Source organism: Erythrolamprus reginae, chromosome 9 (genome assembly GCF_031021105.1).
Source record: "Erythrolamprus reginae isolate rEryReg1 chromosome 9, rEryReg1.hap1, whole genome shotgun sequence".
NCBI lineage: Eukaryota > Metazoa > Chordata > Lepidosauria > Squamata > Dipsadidae > Erythrolamprus > Erythrolamprus reginae.
In genome coordinates this window covers 2409334-2435417 of record NC_091958.1, presented here as the reverse complement: position 1 = coordinate 2435417, position 26084 = coordinate 2409334, and the positions used below count along the sequence as shown (strand labels likewise).

At 42.2% G+C, this 26084-nt stretch overlaps 1 protein-coding gene across 1 annotated transcript; it reads right to left on the bottom strand.

The window, feature by feature from the left end:
* Positions 1–30: 30 nt before the first annotated feature.
* On the bottom strand, positions 31–23589 carry LOC139172454 (dual specificity protein phosphatase 22-A-like). The gene is made up of 8 exons (XM_070761608.1): positions 23504–23589; positions 23279–23376; positions 20086–20119; positions 18341–18423; positions 14718–14767; positions 11441–11515; positions 10309–10480; positions 31–634 (listed from the first exon to the last, which is right to left on the bottom strand). The coding sequence occupies exons 2-8, from the start codon at positions 23297–23299 to the stop codon at positions 452–454; spliced, it is 618 nt and encodes a 205-aa protein (XP_070617709.1). The 5' UTR covers positions 23300–23376; positions 23504–23589; the 3' UTR covers positions 31–451.
* Between the last annotated feature and the right edge of the window lie 2495 nt (positions 23590–26084).

The window sequence follows — 26084 nt, the reverse complement described above, 5'->3', positions numbered from 1 at the left end:
TCGCCTTTCATAAGAATTTGAAAACACTCCCAATTCTAAGGATTATTATTAATTAAAAAATAACCTGTTTCCTAAGATAAAAGCTCCTGTCCACCATATTCGCCACTCCTCTTCAAATCAAGTGCTCTCCATGTCACTTTTGAGAACATCCCTCAAGAATTTCCAAGATACTTTGCATCTTCTCAACCAGCAAGGCGCTTCAGATAATTGCACACCCATCTCATTGAAACTGTTTAAATGACCCATTTTTTTCTTCTTCTTGACATGGGCAGCCTCCAAATGGACAGCAAGAGGCACTTAAGTTGACCTCTAGAGAAGTCCAACGTCGCAGCCCAACCCACAAGGAGTCTGAACACATTCAAAGAAGGACCAGAAAGGAAGGACCTGTAACAACCCCTTCATATCTATCAAAACAAGAAGCTAAAAAGGTTCTTGCTAAATGCTCCTCCAGTTATCGGTTAGTTCCTTGGTGTGGCTGGTGGTTGGCCGGGCTTGGGGCACCGTTCCAATTGGTTTCTCCGAGTCCTATTTGTGGATCATTTGCTTTCTCTTCTTTGGGGGAGAGCAATCGCTGTAGCTCCTCTTGGTCAGGGAGAGGGTTCTTGCCATACTCCATCTGGACCCAGGCTCGGTACTGCCAAGACAAAATTCCAGAAGAACTGTCAAGTAGGATGGTTGGGCCATGATACGGAGAGTACATAGAGTGAAAGGTCAATGAACAGGCTATGGTCAACTCAAGGAGAACATGAGTTGACCATGGACATACACAAAGACATACATACTGATCCATGGACCTCCAACACAATAATATCCTTCCAGAACTTAAGTTCTATTAGTCCTCCTAAATTAGAACTAATTTGGAAGTAGAACATAGAGTAGGGGTAGGCAAAGTTGGCTCTTCTATGACTTGTGGACTTCGACTCCCAGAATTCCTGAGCCAATCATGCTAGCTCAGGAATGCTCATCATAGAAGAGCCAACTTTACCTACTCTTGACATAGAATAATAGGGATGGAAAGACCCTTGGAAGTCTTCTAATTCAACTTTCTGCTCAAGCAGGAGACCATATATTTGAGCATAGAATAATAGAGCTGGAAAGAGGTCTTCTAATTCAACTTTCTGCTCAAGCAGGAGACTATACCATTCGAGATAGATAGCTCTCCAATCTTTCCTTGATAACCTCCGGTGATGGAGCCGCCATAATTCCAGAGACAATCTGTTCCACTGTTTGTTCTCATTATGAAGAAATTCCTCCTTAATTCTAAGTTGGATCTGTCTTTAATGATTTTCCAACCTCTTACTTCCTGTCCTTGATTCTTTGGAAAACAGGACAAACCCTTCCTCTCTGTGGCAACCCCTCAAGTACTAGAAGACAGTTATCATGTCATCCCTTAGTCCTTCTCTTCATTAGACTAGACCAGGGATAGGCAAAGTTGGCTCTTCTATGACGTGTGGACTTTAACTCCCAGAAGTCCTCAGCTAGCATGATTGGCTCAGGAATTCTGGGAGTTGAAGTCCACAAGTCATAGAAGAGCCAACTTTGCCTACCCCTAGACTAGACACAACCTAATTCCTTCATTCGCTCAATGTTTGGTTTGCTCTTCTTGAATTAATCACTTTACTCAAAGTGTAAAAGCAATGGAAACTGCAGTTTAATGTTTCCAAATGTAAAATAATGCACTTGGGGAAAAGGAATCCTCAATCTGAGTATTGCATTGGCAGTTCTGTGTTAGCAAAAACTTCAGAAGAGAAGGATTTAGGGATTGTGATTTCTCACCATCTCAAAATGGGTGAGCAGTGTGGTCGGGCGGTAGGAAAAGCAAGTAGGATGCTTGGCTGCATAGCTAGAGGTATAACAAGCAGGAAGAGGGAGATTGTGATCCCCTTAAATAGAGTGCTGGTGAGACCACATTTGGAGTACTGTGTTCAGTTCTGGAGACCTCACCTACAAAAAGATATGGACAAAATTGAACGGGTCCAAAGACGGGCTACAAGAATGGTGGAAGTTCTTAAGCATAAAACGTATCAGGAAAGACTTCATGAACTCAATCTGTATAATCTGGAGGACAGAAGGAAAAGGGGAGACATGATCGAAACATTTAAATATGTTAAAGGGTTAAATAAGGTTCAGGAGGGAAGTGTTTTTAATAGGAAAGTGAACACAAGAACAAGGGGGCACAATCTGAAGTTAGTTGGGGGAATGAACAAAGGCAACATGAGAAAATATTATTTTACTGAAAGAGTAGTAGATCCTTGGAACAAACTTCTAGCAGACGTGGTTGGTACATCCACCGTAACTGAATTTAAATATGCCTGGGATAAACATAGATCCATTGTAAGATAAAATACAGGAAACACTATAAGGGCAGACTAGATGGACCATGAGGTCTTTTTCTGCCGTCAGTCTTCTATGTTTCTATGTTACTACTCAACTGCTCCCTAGTTAAAGAAAAAAAATAACCTGCAACCCCAGAAGCCCAAAGCAGTGTCCAGGATTGTCACCCAACTTCACCCCCTCGAAGAACCTTAATTTCAACTCAGAGGGCAGCAAAATACCCTTGTCACTTTCATGAAGCCACGTGAGGAGGGCATGAATAAAGCATGGAAACGTCAATGAGAAAAGGACTTTCACCAGCACCAATTAGAGCTGACTGTGAATTCCATTCATAGCAGCCTTTGAGGTCCCCTGATCATTAATTTCCACCAGTGGGCTCTGGCTAGTTTTGGGGGACTTCCATTGGGAATTTTTAACATTTTGTTTTTCTGCCTCTCCTGACATCTCCTCTCCGGGTCACGGAGCCCACCCTCCCACGCTCGCCTGAAACGAGCAGAACAGATTGTTTTGAAACAGGAAAACATGTGACATTTCACTAGCACTCTCGGGGCTACGAGCGAGACCCGAAAGCTCACTTGGTTTTTTTCTTAATACTGCCATGCCCTTCCAATAAAGCCGCATCTGAATTAAGATTCTCAAAGCCTTTAGCTCCACTCTCTGGTTTCAGGCATAAAAATTGGGGCTTAAAAAGGGGGGGGGGGGAAGGAAAGTGTTTTTTTTTTTCATTTCCCTTTCCCACTCTTCAAATTCTGATTACACAATCTTCATTGACCTCAGACCTTTAAGCATATAAATTGCTAGAGATTTTAGAGGGGCCGCTCTGAACTGTTGCCTATATGTCTGTTTCTATCTATCATTGTCGATATCTGACTGTCTGTCTGTCTGTCTGTCTATCTATCTTTCTATCTATCTATCTATCTATCTATCTATCATCTATCTATCTTCATACCTATCTAACTATCTACCTATCTGTCTACCTATCTGTCTACCTACCTACCTACCTACCTATCTATCTGTCTATCTCTCTGTCTGTCTGCCTGCCTGCCTGCCTGCCTATCTATCTATCTATCTATCTATCTATCTATCTATCTATCTATCTATCTATCTATCTATCTATCTGTCTACCTATCTGTCTACCTATCTATGTAACTGTCTGTCTATCTCTCTGTCTGTCTCTCTATCTATCTATCTATCATCTACCTACCTACATACCTTTCTATCTATCTATCTATCTATCTATCTATCTACCTATCTATCTATCTATCTATCATCTATCTATCTTCATACCTATCTAACTATCTACCTATCTGTCTACCTATCTGTCTACCTACCTACCTACCTACCTATCTGTCTATCTCTCTGCCTGCCTGCCTGCCTGCCTGCCTGCCTGCCTGCCTGCCTGCCTGCCTATCTATCTATCTATCTATCTATCTATCTATCTATCTATCTATCTATCTATCTATCTATCTATCTACCTATCTATCTACCTATCTGTCTACCTATCTATGTAACTGTCTGTCTATCTCTCTGTCTGTCTCTCTATCTATCTATCATCTACCTACCTACCTACCTACCTACCTTTCTATCTATCTATCTATCTATCTATCTATCTACCTATCTATCTATCTGTCTACCTATCTATATGTCTGTCTGTCTATCTATCTATCATCTATCTACATACCTATCTACCTATCTGTCTGTCTGTCTGTCTGTCTATCTATCTATCTATCTATCTATCTATCTATCTATCTACCTACCTACCTACCTATCTTTCTTTTGTGTTCTTTAATAAATCATATGATTTGCAACAATGCTTATTTGGGGATTTCCAAAAGAAAACTTTTTTTCACCTACTGCATAATGAATTAATTAATGTTTTAGCTATTCTGGGAACACCCAAAGGTGTTCTTTTTTTTCTCTTTTTTAAGTGCTATAATGAAGGGAAAAATAGTATGCTAAATGGAAGAATGAGAAATGTTTTCACTAACTTCCTGCCATCATGTCCACCCATGAAAGTCCAATTAAAGGGATGTATTGCAAAACAGGCCCTCCACAGGAACCTTCTCAATTAACTATCAGCACTTCCTGGGCATTAGATGAAGGTCATGGAATTGAATTTAGTTTGCTTGCGATCATGTAGGAATCCTAGGCTGCTTCACCTTTTAATTCTGCCTCCAAGTTTTGCCACCCCTTCCTCTACTCTCTCTAAGTAGACGTTTAAGGAATGCTCCAATTCTTTGGGTTTCAGAAGGTGGAACGGATTAAGCATCCAAGAACCATAGACCTAGAAAGCTAAGCTACCCAGAAAATGATGAAGTGTAGATTCATTTCAGAAAATCAATGTGAAAGAGAAACCAATATTTCGCTCGGTTTCAGAGTCAGGAGGAGTGGAGGAGCCCTTGTGGTTGTGACTCTAAAGGTCAACCTGGAGATCTCGATCTTACTCTTCGTTGTCTTCCAGGAAGCCCTTTCCACAAGGCATGGCAAGAAGTCAACAGTTATTCAGAGGTAGACTGACTCTAAAAGAAGCAGGTCCACTTCGGTATCACCAATATATCAATAGCTCTGGCCTTCTCCTTTTCTGGGAATGTGTTAAATTATTGTTGTAAGTTGCCATGAATCCCATCATGGGATTGGGCGATTTTTATTTTATTTTATTTTATTTTATTATTTTATTTTATTTTATTTTATTTTATTTTATTTTATTTATTTTATTTATTTTATTTATTTTATTTATTTTATTTATTTTATTTATTTTATTTATTTTATTTATTTTATTTATTTTATTTATTTTATTTATTTTATTTATTTTATTTATTTTATTTATTTTATTTATTTTATTTATTTTATTTTACTTCTTATTTACTTATTTACTTATTTACTTACTTACTTACTTACTTACTTACTTACTTACTTACTTACTTACTTACTTACTTACTTACTTACTTATTGGATTTGTATGCCGCCCCTCTTTGTGGACTCGGGGTGGCTAACAGCAGTGATAAAACCAGCATGTAACAATCCAATACTAAAACAACTAAAAAATCCTTATTTATAAAACCAATCATACATACAAACATACCATGCATAAATTGTACAGGCCTAGGGGAAAAGAATATCTTAGTTCCCCCATACCTGACGGCAGAGGTGGGTTTTAAGAAGTTTATGAAAGGCGAGGAGGGTGGGGCCAATTCTAATCTCTGGGGGGAGTTGTTTACAGAGGGTCAGGGCCGCCACAGAGAAGGCTCTTCCCCTGAGTCCCACCAAGCGACATTGTTTCGTCGACGGGATCCGGAGAAGGCCCACTCTGTGGGACCTAACTGGTCACTGGGATTCGTGCGGCAGAAGGCGGTCCTGGAGATAATCTGGTCCGTTGCCATGAAGGGCTTTATAGGTCATAACCAACACTATATATAAGTCACTTAAGTCAAATCGCTGTCAATCGCCCCTTCTTCTAATTATCAAAAATCAGGAGCCTGGTGGAGACCTATCAGACTAACTTACCTACTTATTTACTTACTTATTTACATTATTTGTTTGTTTGTTAGTTTACTTACTTACTTACTTATTTGATTTCTATGCCGCAGACCAAGGCCGGCTCAAAGTCTTTCAAAGTAAATACAAAAACATATAAGATTCGCCCACGTTTCTACAACACTCCGCAGCCTACGTTGGCTGCCGGTTACAATTCAAAGTGTTGGTTATGACCTTTAAAGCCCTTCATGGCATTGGACCAGATTACCTCCGGAACCGCCTGCTACCGCACAAATCCCAGCAACCGATACGGTCCCACGGAGTTGGCCTTCTCCAGGTCCCATCGACTAAACAATGTCGTTTGGCGGGCCCCAGGGGAAGAGCCTTCTCTGTGGTGGCCCCGGCCCTTTGGAATCAACTCCCCCTGGAGATTAGAATGGCCCCCACCCTCCTTGTCTGTCGTAAATTACTCAAGACCCACCTTTACCGCCAGGCATGGGGGAGTTGGGACACCTTTCCCCCAGGATTTTTATATTTATGTTTGGTATGTATGTGTTGTTTGGTTTTTTAAATATGATAGGGTTTTTATAGGCTTCTTTTTAATATTAGATTTGTTCCGCCTTAATATTGTTTTTTTACTATTGTTGTGAGCCGCCCCGAGTCTCTGGAGAGGGGCAGCATACAAATCTAATAAATAAGAAGAAGAAGAAACCTAACTTAAAATATACTCTAAAACCCCAATTCTTAAAATCACTCATCCACACTTCATCCCATCCTACATTCTACATTTAGTCATCGGCCAGGGCTTAGATGTTAAAACTGAATGGCAAATGTTATGATAAGATTATTCATCAATGAATGACATTTGAATTTTTTAAAAATTTAATTTAATTTAAAAAATTTAGTACAGCCAATCTTGGCTATTTTAAGACCTGTGGACTTTAGTTCCCAAAATTGCCCAGCCAATCCACAGGTCTTAAAATGGCCAAGGTTAGAACCCTTGATTAGTCCTTAGTAAGGATGTGCTGTAAAAAAAAAAACCCTGCTCAAATATTCAAAAATCCAGGAAATATTTCCTTTTGAGGGTACACCAGCTGGATGGCAAAAAGTCAGACACCAAAGAGGAGGATTCATGTCCCTTTCGTTGGCTGTCTGGTAGTCTCAGTTACAAGGGGAAGAGCCTTCTCTGTGGCGGCCCCAGCCCTCTGGAACCAACTCCCTCCAGATATCAGAGTTGCCCCCACCCTTCTTGCCTTTCACAAGCTCCTCAAAACCCACCTCTGTCGTCAGGCATGGGGGAATTGAAATTTTCCCTTCCCTCTAGGCTTATAGAATTTATACATGGTATGTTTGTATGTATGATTGGTTCTTTAAATTGGGGTTTTTAAGATTATTTTTAATATTAGATTTGTTTACATTGTGTTTTTATTGTTGTTAGCCGCCCCGAGTCTGCGGAGAGGGCCGGCATACAAATCTAATTAATAAATAAATAATAAATAAAACCTGAAAACAGGCATCTATTCCCAAGTCCAAAGCCTCTTTTCAAAGGCAGAAAATGACACGTTGTTAGGATGGATGAGTGGTGGTCCCGGCCTCAAGGCCTCCCGCCACTCTCCTGGTGGGAACGTTGTGCCCACTGATGCCACAGCCCAGTTTTCACATCAACTGCATTTCTGGGGTGGTGGGGAGGAACGACTGGCATTTTAGTTGTTGGGGGGAATCCCAAGTTCGGCACTTCTGCAACAGTTGAACTTTTTTCTGAAGAATTATTTTTTTTTGCACTGAGATTTTCGGCTCCTATTCCACTTGGTCTCATCCCATGTTAAGCGGAGTAGTTTTCTCAGAATGTCCTGATTTCAGCGGTTAGGGGGGAAAAGGAAGTGAGCCCAGAGTAAATTCAGAAGTTTTTCTGCTATATCTTTTTTATCTGTATTTGGCTGTGAGCGGCCCAGAGTTCTTTGGGAGTTGGGTGACATGTAAATACAATAGATAGATAGATAGATAGATAGATAGATAGATAGATAGATAGATAGATAGATAGATAGATAGATAGATAGATAGATAGATAGAACAGACAGACAGACAGACAGACAGACAGACAGACAGACAGACAGACAGACAGACAGACAGACAGGAGGGCAGGCAGATAAACTGCTCAAAAATTAAAGAGAACACTCAAAAAACACATCCTAGATCTGAAGGAATGAAATATTCTCATTGAATTCTTTGTTCTGCACAAAGTTGAATGTGCACAACAGCTTGTGAAATTGATTGTCAATCAGTGTTGCTTCCTAAGTGGACAGTCTGATTTCACAGAAGTCTGATTTACTTGGAGTTATATTGTGTTGTTTAAGTGTTCCCTTGTGGGTTTTTTTGAGCAGTGTGGCTAGATAGATAGATAGATAGATAGATAGATAGATAGATAGATAGATAGATAGATAGATAGATAGATAGATAGATAGATAGAAAAAAAGAAAGAAAGAAAGATAGATAGATAGATAGATAGATAGATAGATAGATAGATAGATAGATGATAGATAGATAGATAGATAGATAGATGATAGATAGATAGATGATAGATAGATAGATAGATAGAGATAGATAGATAGATGATAGATAGATAGATAGATAGATGATAGATAGATGATAGATAGATAGATAGATAGATGATAGATAGATAGATAGATAGAGATAGAGAGATAGATAGATAGATAGAGAGATAGATAGATAGATAGATAGATAGATAGATAGAGATAGAGATAGAGAGATAGAGAGATAGATGATAGATAGATAGATAGAAAGAGAGAGAGAGAGAGAGAGAGAGATAGATAGATAGGAAGAAAGATAGATAGATAGATAGATAGATAGATAGATAGATAGATAGATAGATAGATAGATGATAGATGGATGGATGGATGGATGGATGGATGGACGGACGGACAGACAGAATCATTAATTAATTAATTAATTAATTAATTAATTAATTCATTCATTCATTCATTCATTCATTCATTCATTCATTCATTCATGCTCTTGGCCTAGGGGAAAACCAGGGACCTGGGTAGGAGGGTCCAAAAAAAACCCAAACCAAACTCAAGATGACAACCAAAACTGTGCAATGGAATGAATCCCTGGCATATTGTTTTTTAAACCCATGCTGCATGCATGGTGTACATTGAAACGCTTGTAGTGTTGACTGCGCCTTGCAATCTAAAATCAAGATTCCATCTTAGCTCACGAGATTCCTGCTGAGTTCCATATTTTGATAGGAACAACGGACGAACCAGCGTGGGGGAATTCTCTCTGGAACATAAGGACCAAGGTGACCCATCCCAAAAAGGGACTGAGGCTTGCCAGATGTGGTCTTCTTGGCCCTCAACCAACCCTTGTTACAAACAGGCAAAAAAGGCACATCAAACATGTGCAGTACAAAATCATGGCATTACACCAAGTGTATGACTCAGTGCGCTACTTGTTTCTCGCCTGTTGTACCAATCCATGCTCGCCTCACCCATTTGTTTCCTAACCAAGACTTCCTAAGCATTAACTTAGCCACCTTTGGTGACACGGGCAGTTATATAAATTTAATAGATAAATAAATAAGTAATGATGAAAAAGTAAGTCATTAATAAAAGCAAATTAATTGCGACAGAGAAGTGCAACCATTAGCTCATAATGACTCCGGGGTCAAACGAGGTGCCCTTGTCGTGCTTTTTATTTTATTTTTTAATTTCCAAAAGTTTTACAAACAAACGTAAGAACAAAAAAACCCCAATAAGATAAGCACATATAACACAAAAACAAAAACAAAAAAAGAGGAAAAGATACAGTATAATACAGATACAGTGGTACCTCTACTTACGAACTTAATTCGATCAGTGACCAGGTTAAATAAGTAGAAAAGTTTGTAAGAAGAAGCAATTTTTCCCATAGTAATCAATGTAAAAGCAAATAATGTGTGCGACTGAGGAAACCACAGGAAGGGTGGAGGCCCTGTTTCTCCTATGAGATTCCTAGAGAGGCCCCAAGGAGGCTTCTCCCCGCCTTTTCTGGCCCTGTTTCCTCCCAGGAGATTCCTAGAGAGGCCCCACAGAGGCTTCTATCCGCCTTTTCTGGCCCTGTTTCCTCCCAGGAGATTCCTAGAGAGGCCCCACGGAGGCTTCTCCCTGCCTTTTCTGGCCCTGTTTCCTCCCAGGAGATTCCTAGAGAGGCCCCACAGAGGCTTCTCTCTGCCTTTTCCAGTTACAGTTTCAGAGGCTCGGGTTTGAAAGTGGAAAATGGTTCTTGAGAAGAGGCCAAAAAAATCTTGAACACCCGGTTCTTATCTAGAGAAGTTTGTAAGTAGAGGCGTTCGTAGGTAGAGGTACCACTGTAATACAAGTAACCTAAAGAAAAGCATGTAACAGCATTATTGACATTTCCCTATTGTTCACTTCCTTGGCATCAGTGTAATAATCTTGATAATTATTTATATAAATATACAATTTACATGCGCATTACCTCCTGCAGTGACGTAGCTTCGTACTCCTGGAGCTGTTTCTGAAACCCAAAGTTGGGGTTCACGTAGGAACGGACAGCTTTGGCAGCTTGCAAACATTCTTTCCAGCCGAAGTGGGTGACCGTCATCAGGTAGGCCACCAAAATCGTGGTGCTGCGAGAAACTCCCGCTAAGCTGTGTTGATGGAAGGGAGAAGCAACGGCCTTCAGTTTACTCAGACATGGAAAATATTCTCCACAGACTCAGGATCTGCAAGAGTTTCTTACTCAAGACTAAAGTAAAATTGTCTACTTGTATCGTCACTTTAAATCATTCTTCCATAAACCATGGCTTGTTTAACGTGGATTCAACTAAATAATCAAGACACAAAACAGGAACCAGTGAAATGAAATGGTAAAAGCAGGGACCTCCAACCTTGGCAACTTTTAAGACTTGGCAACTCCAAGTCTTAAAGTTACCAAAGTTGGAGACCCTGGGTTAATGTCATAGTTCCCTCTAAGCTGAGCAGTGAGCCATGGCGCACTTAAAAATCATCATCAACTCAGAGTTTTTCAAACCTGCCCAGAAGCCGAGAGGGAAAGAGTGAGAGGGAAGGAGAGAGAGAGGAAGAGAGAGAAACATAGAAAAAAGAGAGGAAGGAAAAGAGAAAGAAAAAGAATGGGAATAAGGAAGAGAGAAAGAAAATCAAAACCTAGTTTGAAACTAGCTCAACTATTTAAGTGGCATTTTGATATTGATAGAGTTGCCCTATTATGAGCTCACTGTTATAGACACACAGTACAGTATTTTATTTTGAAAATTTAGAGGGAACACTGGTTAATGTGTCTGGTGAGGCTTGAGAAGACTTGGATTCAAGTCCACCCTCATCTGTGGACATGCACTGGCAGTCTTCTTGGGGCAGAACTGGGAATCCAATTTTTCCACAACCAATATAAAAGGGTCGCAGTTTTCAAACATGGCAACCCAGAATTCCCCAGCTAGAAGTTGTGGATTTGGTCAACTCCTAAATTTCCCCCATCACCACCATTATAATGGTTCTTAATAAAGCCACGAGATTTAAAGTTAGGTTTATTTGCAGACATTTCAATTCCCAGAGCTTCCTGGGAAAGTAACAAAAAAGGCAGGGCTACATACCAGTGAATGAGACAGCCTCCACCATGCAACCTACATTCGTGAACAAACCTGATGCATTCTTTAAAATGTTGCGTTCTGAAATGGAGAGAAGAAAGAAACATCACTTCCTTTGGGACTCTAACTAAACCATTCTCTTGACTTAGCAAGCAGCAAGAATTCAAGAAAGAAAATTCAATACACCATCCTGAGAAAGGCAGGGCTAGAGATGAATCACAAATTGCTGTGCCTTATGACAACACAAGGTCTTGGTTAGGTCCCACAGAGTCGGCCTTCTCCAGGTCGTGTCAACCAGGCAAGGTCGTTTGACAGGCCTTGGGGAAGAGCCTTCTCTGTGGGGGCTCCTCTGGAATCAGCTCCCCCCAGGGATTCGCACTGCCTCCACCCTCCTCGCCTTCCGCAAGAATCATAGAATCATAGATTCCTAGAGTTGAAAGGGACCTCCAGGGTCATCGGGTCCAACCCTCTGCTCAATGCAGGATACACTAAACCATCCCAGAAAGATGACTGTCCAGTCTCTGTTTGAAGACCTCCAGTGAAGGCGAGTCCACCACCTCCTGTGGCAAACGGTTCCACTGGTTTATCACCCTTACCATTAGAAGTTTCATTCCATTGTTTTGAGTCCTTCCATGTGTTCATGAGAACAATGCTGATCCCTCTGCTCTGTGACAGCCCTTCGGATATTTGTAGACAGCTATCAAGTCTCCTCTCAGTCTTCTCCTTTGCAGACTAAACATCCCTAGATCCTTTAACTGTTCCTCATAGGACGTGGTTTCCAGACCACTCCCCATCCTTAGGTGAATGGTCTCAAGACTCACCTATGTCGCCAGGCCTGGGGCAATTAGACCTTGCCCCTCTGACCAATAAATGTGATGTATGGTGTGATTGGATTGTCTGACTGTGTATTATGTGGGGATTTTACTTGTACTTTTAAAATTTATTTGTTTGTTTGTTTGTTTGTTTGTTTATTGGATTTATATGCCGCCCCTCTCCAAAGACTCGGGGCGGCTAACAGCAATCATAAAACAGCGTACAATAATAATCCAATACTAAAAATGATTAAAAGCCCATTAACATAAAAAACCAAACATACCTACAAACATACCATGCATAAAATTGTAAAGGCCTAGGGGGAAAGGGTATCTCACTTCCCCCATGCCTGGCGGCAGAGGTGGATTTTAAGTAGCTTACGAAAGGCAAGGAGGGTGGGGGCAATTCTAATCTCTGGGGGAGTTGGTTCCAGAGGGCCGGGGCCACCACAGAGAAGGCTCTTCCCCTGGGTCCTGCCAAGCAGCATTGTTTAGTTGATGGGACCTGGAGAAGACCCACTCTGTGGGACCTAACTGGTCACTGGGATTCGTGCAGCAGAAGGCGGTCCCTGAGATAATCTGGTCCGGTGCCATGAAGGGCTTTATAGGTCATAACCAACACTTTGAATTGTGACCGGAAACTGATCGGCAACTAATGCAGACTGTGGAGTGTTGGAGTAACATAGGCATATTTGGGAAAGCCCATGATTGCTCTCGCAGCTGCATTCTGCATGACCTGAAGTTTCCGAACACTTTTCAAAGGTAGCCCCATGTAGAGAGTGTTACAGTAGTCGAGCCTCGAGGTGATGAGGGCATGAGTGACTGTGATTAGATTTGTCCTGTATGCTTTGTTTTTATACTTATTCTGTGAGCCACCCTGAGTTTTTGGAGAAGGGTGGCATACAAATCTAATAAATGGAACTGAATTGAATTGTTCTCCTGGGATCAAGATCCTTCCAGGAGCCATCCTCCTTCCCCCAAGACCCCTTTCGCTACCGGTGCCCCATCCTCACCTCTACCGACAGCAACCCAATACTGCCCTTATGTTTGGAAGAGAAATAACGTGGGGGTCCCAATTGCTGCCCTTAATCTGTGGCGGAGGGGTCAATCCATGCCACCCCGTTCTCAGCTAGCTTCTTGGAAAACCCTTTCAAAGTTCACTGGAGATTGTGAAATCTGGACGCCAAAACAGAGTGCAAAAAATAGGCACTTCGGAGCACAGTTTCCTTCCTTCGGACCACTGCGGGGAGGAGTGTTGTGATTGCACAAAAAAAAGATGGCGAGAAAGGGAAGGAATAAATAACGAACCAATTTTGCTGAAGAAGGGATATTCTCACTAAAAAAAAATAATAATCATCAGGGAATATTTAGCTTTAAAAAAATTGATTCTGTGTTTTTTTATTGCTCATGTTGTTTTATTGTATGTTGAAAGAAAAATAAAGAAAAATGTTACCCACCCCACCCACCCCAAAAAAAGAACCCCGGATTCCATTTTTGGCTTCAAATGTTCCAAAGATGTTGAATTCAAAAATGGGGGCGAGGGGGGGGGGATCAAAATTGAAAAAAAGGAAATTGAAAGAAGCTCCACTATGGCAGCACATAAATTTGACATGTGATTATTAATTGGTTGCCGATCAGTTTCCGGTCACAATTCAAAGTGTTGATTATGACCTATAAAGCCCTTCATGGCACTGGACCAGATCATCTCAGGGACCGCCTTCTGCTGCACGAATCCCAGCGCCCGGTTAGGTCCCAAAGAGTGGGCCTTCTCCGGGTCCCATCAACAAAACAATGTCGCTTGGCGGGACCCAGGGGAAGAGCCTTCTCTGTGGCAGCCCCAACCCTCTGGAATCAACTCCCCCCGGAGATTAGAATTGCCCCCACCCTCCTTGCCTTTTGTAAGCTCCTTAAAAGCCACCTCTGCCGTCAGGCATGGGGGAACTGAGATATTCTTTCCCCCTAGGCCTTTACAATTTATGCATGGTATGTTTGTTTGTTTGTATGGATGTTTAGTTTTACAATAAGGGTTTTTTAGTTGTTTTTAGTATTGGATTTACATGATGTTTTGTACTACTGTTGTTAGCCGCCCCGAGTCTACCAAGAGGGGCGGCATACAAATCCAATAAATAAATAAGTAAGTAAGTAAGTAAGTAAGTAAATAAATAATTTTGATTCATCACCATCATCAAAGAAATTATTGTTATTTAGCATATAATGAAAACATGGCGGAAGAGAAGTATACATAGACACAAACGCCAATCAGAAGTGTATTTAAAAAGATAAAAGAAATGGAAGGATGAGAACAGATTGTGGTGTTCTGGGTTGTGACAATAAGGCCATCAAAACACCGATGAGATAGGACACCACCGTGATGGTCTTGTTTTCTCATCTCAAACACCCATGAATTCTGAAACGATATTTTAACCCTCCGTTACCCTTGCACCACGTGGAACGATTCTGAAAGCACTTACAAGTTTTGATTTGAGGAGTCTGAAGCCGAAATGCAGAGGTAGGTCATGCCCTGAAAATTAAAAGAGAAAGTTGATGGAGATTTATCCGTGATTTGGATAAACATCGACAGGAAGGGGCTTTATCGATTTAAATGAGGAAGTGGCGCCATGATTGTTGCGGTACTGAACCAAACCTCTTGCTGCAATTCTAAGAGTGTTTTTGACTCAAAGCAGTGATATATTCTGGGGGAGCCACCTGTATTTGATGTAATCTCAGTGGGGTTTTTTGTGTTTTTTTTAGTATTGCCAGCAATCCATTCAGAAATTCTAACTGTCTTGCTGAATGAAGAGAGAGAAAGAGAAACCTTCAACTTTCTACTTTTGTCTCCCTGCTATTTCTTTCGGTTCCTCGCTGTTCTGGAACTGAAAGGAAAAGAAAAAAGTTTCTGCCCAAATGACCATTGTTTACTGAGGCCCTGGCCGATTTGGTGCTCCTAAATATAATTTTCATTTTGGAGATGGAGTCTCGGGGCAAAGGGATCTGGGAGAACCAAGGTTGGTGGGGAAGGCCACAAGAGACAGGGATGGTTTTTCTTAATGGTTTTCATTGTCTGATTGTTGGTTTTAGACGTTTCTAACTGTTTTGTGTTATATTTTAATTGCATTTGGATGTGAGCCGCCCAGAATCCTTTGGGAGTTGGGCGGCACATAAGTCCAATAAACAGACAGAGACAGACAGAGAGACAATAGCCTATTGTTTATGATAGACACACAATAGATAGACAGGCAGCGAGACAATAAAGATAGATAGATAGATAGATAGATAGATAGATAGATAGATAGATAGATAGATAGATAGATAGATAGATAGATAGATAGAAAAGTAGGTAGGTAGGTAGGTAGGTAGGTAGATAGGTAGGTAGGTATGTACAGAGAGAGAGAGAGAGAGAGAGAGAGATCTTTTTTTCTGAAATTTGCCCACAGGGCGGGGGTGTTAAATGTTTTTGGGACCAAATTAGCTCACTTTCTGAGTTTGCATATCGAACTACCAGCTCACTAAACCACAAGCAAGGTTCCCACAGCACGTTGTTAACCAGGAAAAGGACCTGGCCAAAATTAACTCTCAGCAAACTTGATTCTTTTGTACCAATGTAGCTACCAGAATGTAGAACTGCAGAAAAAAACGACTACTGTCAACTTGCCTTCCATTGAGGACCTGTATACTGCACGAATCAAAAAGAGGACAGGGAAAATATTTACTGACCCCTCGCATCCTGGACATAAACTGTTTCATCTCCTACCCTCAAAATGTTGCTATAGAGCACTGCACACCAAGACAACTAGACACAAGAACGTTTTTTTTCTAAACGCCTTCACTCTGCTAAAAAAAAAAAAATCCCTCAACACTGTTGAACTATTCACTAAGTCTGCAATACTATTACTACTAGTTTTTTCTCATTATCCCCATTTCCTCCCACTTATGATTGTATGGCTGTAACTTGTTGCTTGTATCCTTAAGATTTTTATTAATATTGATTGTTTTCTGATTGCTTATTTGACCCCTATGACAATCATTGTTGTACAGCATGATGCTTGACAAATCTGGGGTGAGTTGGGGGAAAGATCAGAAGCCACGGGAGAAAATATGATTTGACCGAACCAGTTGTTAAACCGGTTGCAGGCCCTTTATTGCCGGAGCCATCCTGGTACCTACACTGGGAAAACTGAATCTGAGGATCCCACCCAGTGGAAAGTTCACGTCCCTTGTCCCCCATCCACAAACATGTCACGTTGCCCACTCAGATTGTGCCAGCTTGGCTGGTCCTTTCTTCCCATCTCCAGCTCAGTGGTTTGGGGAGGAGAGGGGAGAGGCCAAAGAGCAGCTGCTAAGCTGGGATACACAATGCACAAAAATGTCGGCTGTAAAATAGTTCCCCCTCTTCGCAAGGAAAGAGAGAGAGAGAGAGAGAGAGAGAGACACGCAGGCATCACTTAAAAAAAACATAGAAATGCAAATCTAAGGAGCTTTGATGGGGTGTGTTGCAACTCAGGCACAACAGCAAAACCATCCAGGCGGTTTAGAAGCTCCTCTGCCTCACAGCCCACCCACCTTCCAGAGCGGGAGGGGGAGGAGGAGGAGGAGGAAGAGAAGGAGGGGAGGAGGAGGAGGGGAGGAAGAGAAGGAGGGGAGGAGGGAAGGAGGGGGAGGAAGAGAAGGAGGGGAGGAGGAGGAGGGAAGGAGGAGGAGGAAGAGAAGGAGGGGAGGAGGAGGAAGAGAAGGAGAGGAGGAGGAGGAGGGGAGGAGGAGGAAGAGAAGAAGGGGAGGAGGAGGAGGGGAGGAAGAGAAGGAGGGGAGGAGGAGGAAGAGAAGGAGGGGAGGAGGGAAGGAGGGGGAGGAAGAGAAGGAGGGGAGGAGGAGGAGGAGGAGGAGGAGGAAGAGAAGGAGAGGAGGAGGAGGAGGGGAGGAGGAGGAAGAGAAGGAGGGGAGGAGGAGGAAGAGAAGGAGGAAGAGGAGGAGGAGGAGGAGGAAGCAGCCGCCCTCTTTTGCCCCCACTAGGCCAAACCCAATGCCTGGGAACTGCAGCTTGTCTCGGCATTTCTTTCTCTGTGCCCTGGGATTGCCATATTACTCAATACGTTCATGTGTTTCCGGTTCCTCTTTTCTTTTTCCTTTTCTTTTCTTTCCACTCTTCCTACTCCATCCTGTTGTAAGACTGGCGGAGGGGCCACGTGCCCGCAGAAATCTGCCCAGCCTCATCCTTGCGCTGCCGTTCTTCGCCTGCCTTCACCCAACCCACCCCCACCCACCTTCCCTTCTTTCAAGGTGGGAATTTTGGACCTGGTGATTAAGACGATGCCAAGTGCGTGGTTTTAGCGCCACGCAGCAAACCCGACAATTGCTGACAATAAGCATCAAACCGATCAGGAAAGACTCAATGAACTCCATCTGTCTAGTCTGGAGGACAGAAGGGAAAGTGGGGACATGATTGAAATATTTAAATATGTTAAAGGGTTATTTATTTATTTATTTGTTTGTTTGTTTGTTTGTTTATTTGTTTATTTATTTATTCATTTTTCCAATACACAAATACATAGGAAGAAAAATAGACACGTAGTAATATATATAAGGGTAAAAGTGAACTTAGAGGGGAGGATATATGAAAGGAAGAGAATATATATGATAGGTGGAAGAAAGGAAAGACAATTGGACAGGGGACGAAAGGCACACCAGTGCACTTATGGACGCCCCTTACTGGCCTCTTAGGAACCTGGAGAAGTCAATCGTGGAGAGTCTAAGGTTAAATAAGGTTCAGGATCTTTTTGGGCCAGCCCCTTTCTATCAGCCCTAGGAACAAAACAATGGCAACCCAAAAAACATTACCCAGAAAATTGCAAAAAGAATTACTGTACATTCTTTTAGCTAGAACCAATATGACTCATTCAGATTTTGTGTGGGGCTGCTGCCCTCCATTGGTTAGAGTAAATTATGGCGCATGCTTTTCTGTGTTAGATGGACGGAGGGCAGCTCTAAGGAAATAGCCCTTCAACCACCTTCTGGCTGAGTGGGGGGTGTCTGAAATTTGCAGGACCGTCTCCCCCCTCTCCAAAATGTATCGGAAGGGATTTTGCTATACTGTACTCACTTCCAGCAGAGGCTTGGCATTATTGTGCACCGAAAGAATGTGCGTGATCCCATGTTTCGTCAAGGTCTCTTTGTCCTCAGCATCTGCAAAAGCATCAATTGTTTACAGAGATCCAGAATGAACAAATTGGATTGCCTTTCATGTGGACTCCATACTCAGAAAAGCAACAGCATCGGACCAGAATATTTCCGGGACCGCCTTCTGCCGCACAAATCCCAGCGACCGATTAGGTCCCACAGAGTTGGCCTTCTCCGGGTCCTGTCGACTAAACAATGTCATTTGGTGGGTCCCAGGGGAAGAGCCTTCTATGTGGCGGCCCCGACTCTCTGGAACCAGCTCCCCCTGGAGATTAGAACTGCCCCCACCCTCCTTGCCTTTCGTAAACTCCTTAAAACCCACCTCTGCCGTCAGGCATGGGGGAATTGAGACATCTCCTCCAGGCCTATACAATTTATGTATGGTATGTTTGTGTGTATGTCTGCTTTAATAACTGGGTTTTTTAATGTTTTAAAATTATTAGATTTGTCATGAATTGTTTTATTGTTGTTGTGAGCCGCCCCAAGTCTACGGAGAGGGGCGGCATACAAATCTAATAAATGAATGAATTAATTAATGAATAAACAAATAAACAAACAAACAAACAGCAACAGGGTTATATACTGCTCAAAAAAACAAAAGGAACACTCAAAGAACCCATCCTAGATCTGAATGAATGAAATATTCTCATTGAATACTTTGTTCTGTACAAAGTTGAATGTGCACAACAGCAGGTGAAATTTGATTGTCAATCAGTGTTGCTTCCTAAGTGGACAGTTTGATTTCACAGCAGTTTGATTTACTTGGAGTTATATTCTGTTGTTTAAATGTCCTCCCCCTTATTTTGAGCAGTGTGTGTGTATGTATGTATGTATGTATGTATGTATGTATGTATGTATGTATGTATATATATATATATATATATATATATATATATATATATATATATATATTTCTCAGGGACTGCCTTCTGTTGCACGAATCCTAGCGACCAGTTAGGTCCCACAGAGTGGGTCTTCTCGGGGTCCCGTTGACTAAACAATGTCGCTTGGCAGGACCCAGGAGAAGAGCCTTCTCTGTGGTGGCCCTGACCCTTTGGAACCAACTTCTCCCAGAGATTAGAATAGCCCCCACCCTCCTTGCCTTTCGTAAGCTTCTTAAAACCCACCTCTGCCGCCAGGCACGGGGCAATTTAGATACTCTTTCCCCCTAGGCCTTTACAGTTTTATGCATGGTATGTCTGTATGTCTGTTTGGTTTTACAATAAGGGTTTTTAACTGTTTTAATATTGGATTGTTATGTGCTGTTTTTATTACTGTTGTTAGCCGCCCCGAGTCTATGGAGATGGGCGGCATACAAATCCAATAAATGAATGAATGAATGAATGAATGAATGAATGAATGAATGAATGAATGAATAAATAAATAAATAAATAAATAAATAAATAAATCCTCCAAGGAAGTTCTGAAGAACTTCAGATGCCCTGCAACTATTCAGGGGTATTGCCCCCCCCCCCCATATAAAGAGAGTTCTGGTTTTACCTCTGCAGCTGCCATCTGTTGTTATCTCAATGGTGCTATGGATCATAACCCTGGTTCATCCCAGGCCTATTTTACAAGGCTAGATCAAGGGAGGGGAGGAGCAGGATTCCATCACACTAACCATCACCAACATCTCCAAGAATAAAGTATTGAAAAAACAAAACTTACCACTGATGCTCCCGAGGTAGAGGCCCTCAACCACCTGAGAAGATAGAAAGAACATGAATGCATTGTCTCGCATGCCAGAGACGGGGGTGGGGTGGGGGTGATGACTTTCTTGAGTGATATATCAAGATAAGTTTTATGCTTAAGACCTTCCACCATTTTTGACGGGCTACAAGAATGGTGGAAGGTCCTAAGCATAAAACTGATCAGGAAAGACTTCATGAACTCCATCTGTATAGTCTGGAGGACAGAAGGGAAAGGGGGAACATGACTGAAACATTTAAATGTGTTAAAAGGGACCGCCTTCTGCCGCACGAATCCCAGCGACCAGTTAGGTCCCACAGAGTCGGCCTTCTCCAAGTCCCGTCAACTAAACAATGTCATTTGGCGGGACCCAGGGGAAGAGCCTTCTCTGTGGCGGCCCCGGCCCTCTGGAACCAGCTCCCCCCAGAGATCAGAATTGCCCCTACCCTCATTGCCTTTCGTAAGCTCCTTAAAACTCACCTCTGTCATCAGGCATGGGGGAATTGAGATATTCCTTTCCCCCTAGGCCTATACAATTTATGCATGATATGTTTGCGTGTATGTTTAGTTTTTAATAAGGGTTTTTAATTATTTTAAATATTAGATTTGTCATATGCTGTTTTTATTATTGTTGTTAAGCCGCCCCGAGTCTACAGAGAGGGGCGGCATACAAATCTAATAAATGAATGAATGAATGAATGAATGAATAAATAAATAAATAAATAAATAAATAAATAAATAGGGTTAAATAAGGTTCAGGAGGGAAGTGTTTTTAATAGGAAAGTGAACACAAGAACAAGGGGGCACAATCTGCGATTAGTTGGGGGAAAGATCAGAAGCAACATAATAAAATATTATTTTACTGAAAGAGTAATAGATGCTTGGAACAAACTCCCAGCAGATGTGGTTGGGAAATCCAGTCACTGAATTGAAACCTGCCTGGGATAAACATATAACCATCCTAAGATAAAACACAGGAAATAGTATAAGGGCAGACTAGATGGACCAGGAGGTCTTTTTCTGCCATCAATCTTCTGTGTTTCTACATTTCTAAGTCTGGGGACCCCTGGTATAAGGTCTCCTGCTTGAGTTGGACTAGAAGACCTCCCAAGCTCTCCCCCAGATCAATTCTGATAGATGATTGATTGGTTGATTGATTGATTGATTGAAATCACAAGGAGTTAGGTTGCTACATCCCTGGAATTACAAACAGTCAAAGAGGATCTTGCAGAAAAGCCAGCCTGCTGGTTGAGAAGGATCCCCTCTCTTCTTATTCCAACTCAGAGTGGAGAGAAATTTGAGACCACCCCTCTGAGTCAGGAAGTCTAATTATACTTCAGTGAAAGGAGGACTCTCCCCTGTTGTTTAGAGACACAAGTTGTAAACAAACCTTCTGCTAGGGAGATTGTTGTGTTAAAAAAAAGTGATTGCTTCCTTCTTTTTTCTTTTAAACTTTCTGATGAAAGTTTTGGGGTGGGAAACCCCCATCAAACAATTTCTTCTTTTGCCTCTTCAAGGACCTCCTACTGCAGATACCAAACTTCAAACGGTTCCTGCATGTTTTAATTCCTTCAGATATTGCACAAGAGCTCCCATGGGTAAGACAGGGTTTTTGCAAGTGTTTCTCAAACGGGACAACTTTACAACGGGTGGACTTCAGCTACAGAGTTTTCCCCACCTTCTGATGGTTTCTTCCCCAAACCCCCAAACTTTAACCTTAGGCTGCCTACAGTCGCCCTCTCCCCATTTCTATGAGGTCTGTACGGGACATGAATAAGCACATCACTGGGCCTCCCATCCCTGTCCTATTGTCCTCTTTCATTGTTACTTTTTACTTATGTTATGTTTATACAAACTACTAGTATCTATACATGTTTGACAAATAAAACAAACAATATAAAAAATAAAAAATAAATATAAGAAGGAAAGAAAGACAGAAAGAGGGAGTGAGTGAAGGAAGGAAGAAAGAAAGAAAGAGGGAGGGAAGAAGGGAAGGAAGGAGAGAGAGAGAGAGAAAGAAAAAGAAAGGAAGGAAGGAAGAAAGAAAGAAAAAGAAAGAAATAAAGAAAGAAGGAAGGAAGGAAGGAAAGAAAGAAAGAAAGAGAGAGGGAGGGAAGAAGGGAAGGAAGGAAGGAAGGAAGGAGAGAGAGAGAGAAAGAAGAAAGAAAGAAAGAAAGAAAGGAGGGAGGGACAGAGGGAGAGAGGAAGGGAGGGAAGAAGGGAAGGAAGGAAAGAGAGAAAGAAAGAAAGAAAGAAAGAAAGAAAGGAGGGAGGGACGGAGGGAGAGAGGGAGGGAGGGAAGAAGAGAAGGAAGGAAGGAAAGAGAGAGAGAGAAAGAAGAAAGAAAGAAAGAAAGAAAGAAAGGAGGGAGGGACGGAGGGAGGGAGAGAGGAAGGGAGGGAAGAAGGGAAGGAAGGAAAGAGAGAGAGAAAGAAGAAAGAAAGAAAGAAAGGAGGGAGGGATGGAGGGAGAGAGGGAGGGAGGGAAGAAGGGAAGGAAGGAAGGAAAGAGAGAAAGAAGAAAGAAAGAAAGAAAGAAAGAAAGAAAGGAGGGAGGGACAGAGGGAGAGAGGGAGGGAGGGAAGAAGGGAAGTAAGGAAAGAGAGAGAGAAAGAAGAAAGAAAGAAAGAAAGAAAGAAAGAAAGAAAGAAAGAAGGGAGGGACAGAGGGAGGGAGAGAGAGAGGGAGGGAGGGAAGAAGGGAAGGAAGGAAAGAGAGAGAGAAAGAAGAAAGAAAGAAAGAAAGAAAGAAGGAAGGAAAGAAAGAAAGAAAGGAGGGAGGGACAGAGGGAGAGAGGGAAGAAGGGAACGAAGGAAGAAAAGAGAGAGAAAAAGAAGAAAGAAAAAAGAAAGGTGGGAGGGAAGGAGGGAGGAAGGGAGGGAAGAAGGGAAGGAAGGAAAGAGAGAGAGAGAGAAAGAAGAAAGGAAGAGAGAGAGAGAGAAAAAAGAAAGACAAAGTTGATGTACCGAGGCATGGACCAAGATGGATGGAGAAAAACTGGATTACAGGAAACAGATGCAAGACCTCCCTCTTCCTTTCCTCTTCCTCCTCTCTTCCCTTCCAGCTCCTGCTCATTGTTTTAAAGACCCCCTTCCCACTTTCCCGCAACCGAGCCACTCTGCACCCACCGACACCTTCTTGGGGGCCCTTCCTAGGAAGCTCCGGGGTTCTACCTTGCTCATGCCGATCCCCATGGCAAAATCTTCGTTCCTTGGCTGGCCAGCAAGGGCAACGTTCACTCCGTTTATCCCCCTCGGTCTGCGAGACCCCCCTGCGAAGCAAAAACAGGTGACACCAAAGCAGAGAAAACCTTCTTGGACCGGAAGCTGCAGCCTATTCCAAGGAAAGCGGCTGTTGTTGTGTGTCGAAAGGGTGTGTTTGTTAAAGGAGAAGCCAACCTGGGAACGAGGAAGAGCGCAGGGAACCGGGAAGCTGGCAATGTCTCCGTCCACTCCCTCGGACCTCTGGTGCTTTTCTGGGCACAGGGCAGCTGCTGTCCCAACGAAGCCTTCTAAGGTCACCCGGCACAGAGAGGGGCAGGGGCCCTGGGTGGGTTGGGCCTGGGACAAGGGCTCAGTCGATTTGGGATGCCCGCTTGGGGAGGAGGGTTCAGAACTTTCACATTTTCACTAGTCCACATTGTTCGCATTGTAGGAGGAAACCGGTTGTTTTTAAGCTGGTCCAAAGTTCTGAATCTTCCTAAATTTTATCTGTCCAGGATTCTCCGAGTCTGCGGAGAGGGGCGGCATACAAATCTAAATAAATAAATAAATAAATTCCCATTTGTTCTGTCGGGCTCTCTGGTAGAATCCTCCCGAAGATTCACAGGTACAAATTTCAGACACACACACGTTTGAAAATTCAAAACAATGTTCTTTATAATGAAAATTCACTTAAACGAAGCCCTCTTTTGGTATAGCAAAGAGCACTGGTCTCCAAACAAACTGGTAATTTGTACAAGTCCCTTATCAGTTCTGTGATACTTCACAGTCCTTCTTCTTTCACAAAGTGACACACACTTTGCTCTGGTTTAGTTTCAAAGCAGGGAAAAATCAGCACACAAAAGGTCAAAGTCAGCAAAGCAGTCACGAAACACAACGATCAGATAATCCTCCACAATGGCCAAACCCGTCACTAATGACCACAGCCCCACCCAACCACAGGTGGCCTCATTTTCATTGATAATAATCTCTCAGTTGTTGTTGCCTATGCATCGCTCTCCGCATGTGTGGCTGTATCATTAACTCTTGTTCCGAATCCAAGGAGGAGCTAGATAATTGATCTCCTTCTGAGCTGTCTGCCACACTCTCCTCCTCCCTGTCACTCATGTCTTCTTGGTCAGAGGAGCCTTCATCAGCAGATTCCACCGGGAGCAAAACAGGCCTGCGGCATGTGGATGTCTCTCCCACATCCACAGTCCTTGGGGCAGGAGCTGGGCCAGAGCTAACCACAACACCCATTATTCAGTTTTCCTCTGAAGATAATAGGTGATCAACCAACACAATCAGTATTCTTTATTTTCCTTTTAAAAAAAAAAATATTTTTATTGATTTTATAATATAAAAACACACACAACATAAAACAAGTGCACAGTGATTGTGCCCACTACCAGACAATCCTTCGTACCCCACCACCACCAAATCGCGGGCGTTTCTTGTATAAACCATTTTAACCCAAGAGCAAAATATCTTTTTACATATTATAAAGTGATTCCAATTTGTTTCTTATAACTTGGTCTCGGGTTCTACTCGCCATGTATCGTCTTACCAAGGTATTATTTATTTTTCTTTAGCTTTTTAACTTACAAGTCGTTTGGCGGGGCCCAGGGGAAGAGCCTTCTCTGTGGCGGCCCCAGCCCTCTGGAACCAACTCCCCCCGGAGATAAGAACTGCCCCCACTCTTCCTGTCTTTCGTAAACTACTCAACTCACTTATACCGCCAGGCATGGGGGAGCTGAGACACCTTTCCCCCAGGCTTTTTTTATACTTTGTTTTATGTTTGGTATGAATGTGCTGTTTGGTTTTTTAAATAATGATAGGGTTTTATATGTTTTTAATATTAGATTTGTTCCACTGCTATATTTTTATTGCTGTTGTGAGCTGCCCAGAGAGGGGTGGCATACAAATCTAATAAATAAATAAATAATAAAGTGTTATGTGGGCCACCAAAATTATGTATTATGTATTGTTTATGTTGTGAGCCACCCTGAGTCCTCAGAGATGGGCGGCATAAAAGTCCAATCAATCAATCAATCAATCAATCAATCAATAAAATTGTATTTAAGGTGCTTTCAGCTTGGTCTCCAACGCAAATTGTGTGGCATATTTTGTACAGAATGGGACAGCTTGTTGCAGCCAAATTACCATGGAACAATTTAACAATGGAATTATTTGAAATAATTGTTTTAATTTTTGTCGTTCCCGTTTCATTCCGTCCCTTCCTTTGCATTCTTTAATGATTCCATTTCTTTTGATATTAGTGTAACTTTTTTTTCCAAAGCAGGCTGTCCCACAGGGAGTTGGCCGCGGCAAGTTAGCTGTGGCGAATTTTAATGGACTTTATTCTCGATAGGATTTGCATAAAGGAATCGTTTCGATAATTGGATTATTCATTCCATCGCCAAAGCACAGAATTGACTTACACCAGTGTTTCCCAACCTTGGCCACTTGAAGATATTTGGACTTCAACTCCCAGAAGGGGAATTCTGGGAGTTGAAGTCCAGATATCTTCAAGTGGCCAAGGTTGGGAAACACTGACTTACACAATATACCGAGTTGGCTTCATCAACCCATCCCTGGTTTCAAGATTCCCCTCCTAATCAACTCTGTCCGGACAGAATTAAATTTCTGTAGTGAAGAGCAGCGTATACAATTTTTTGGGATAAACTGAACTTCAATCCCTTCCAGAAGAGTTATGGAACAAGTGTCAGAAAGTCCAACTGTCAAAGGATTACTGTCTAATTCTACAAACTTAAACATG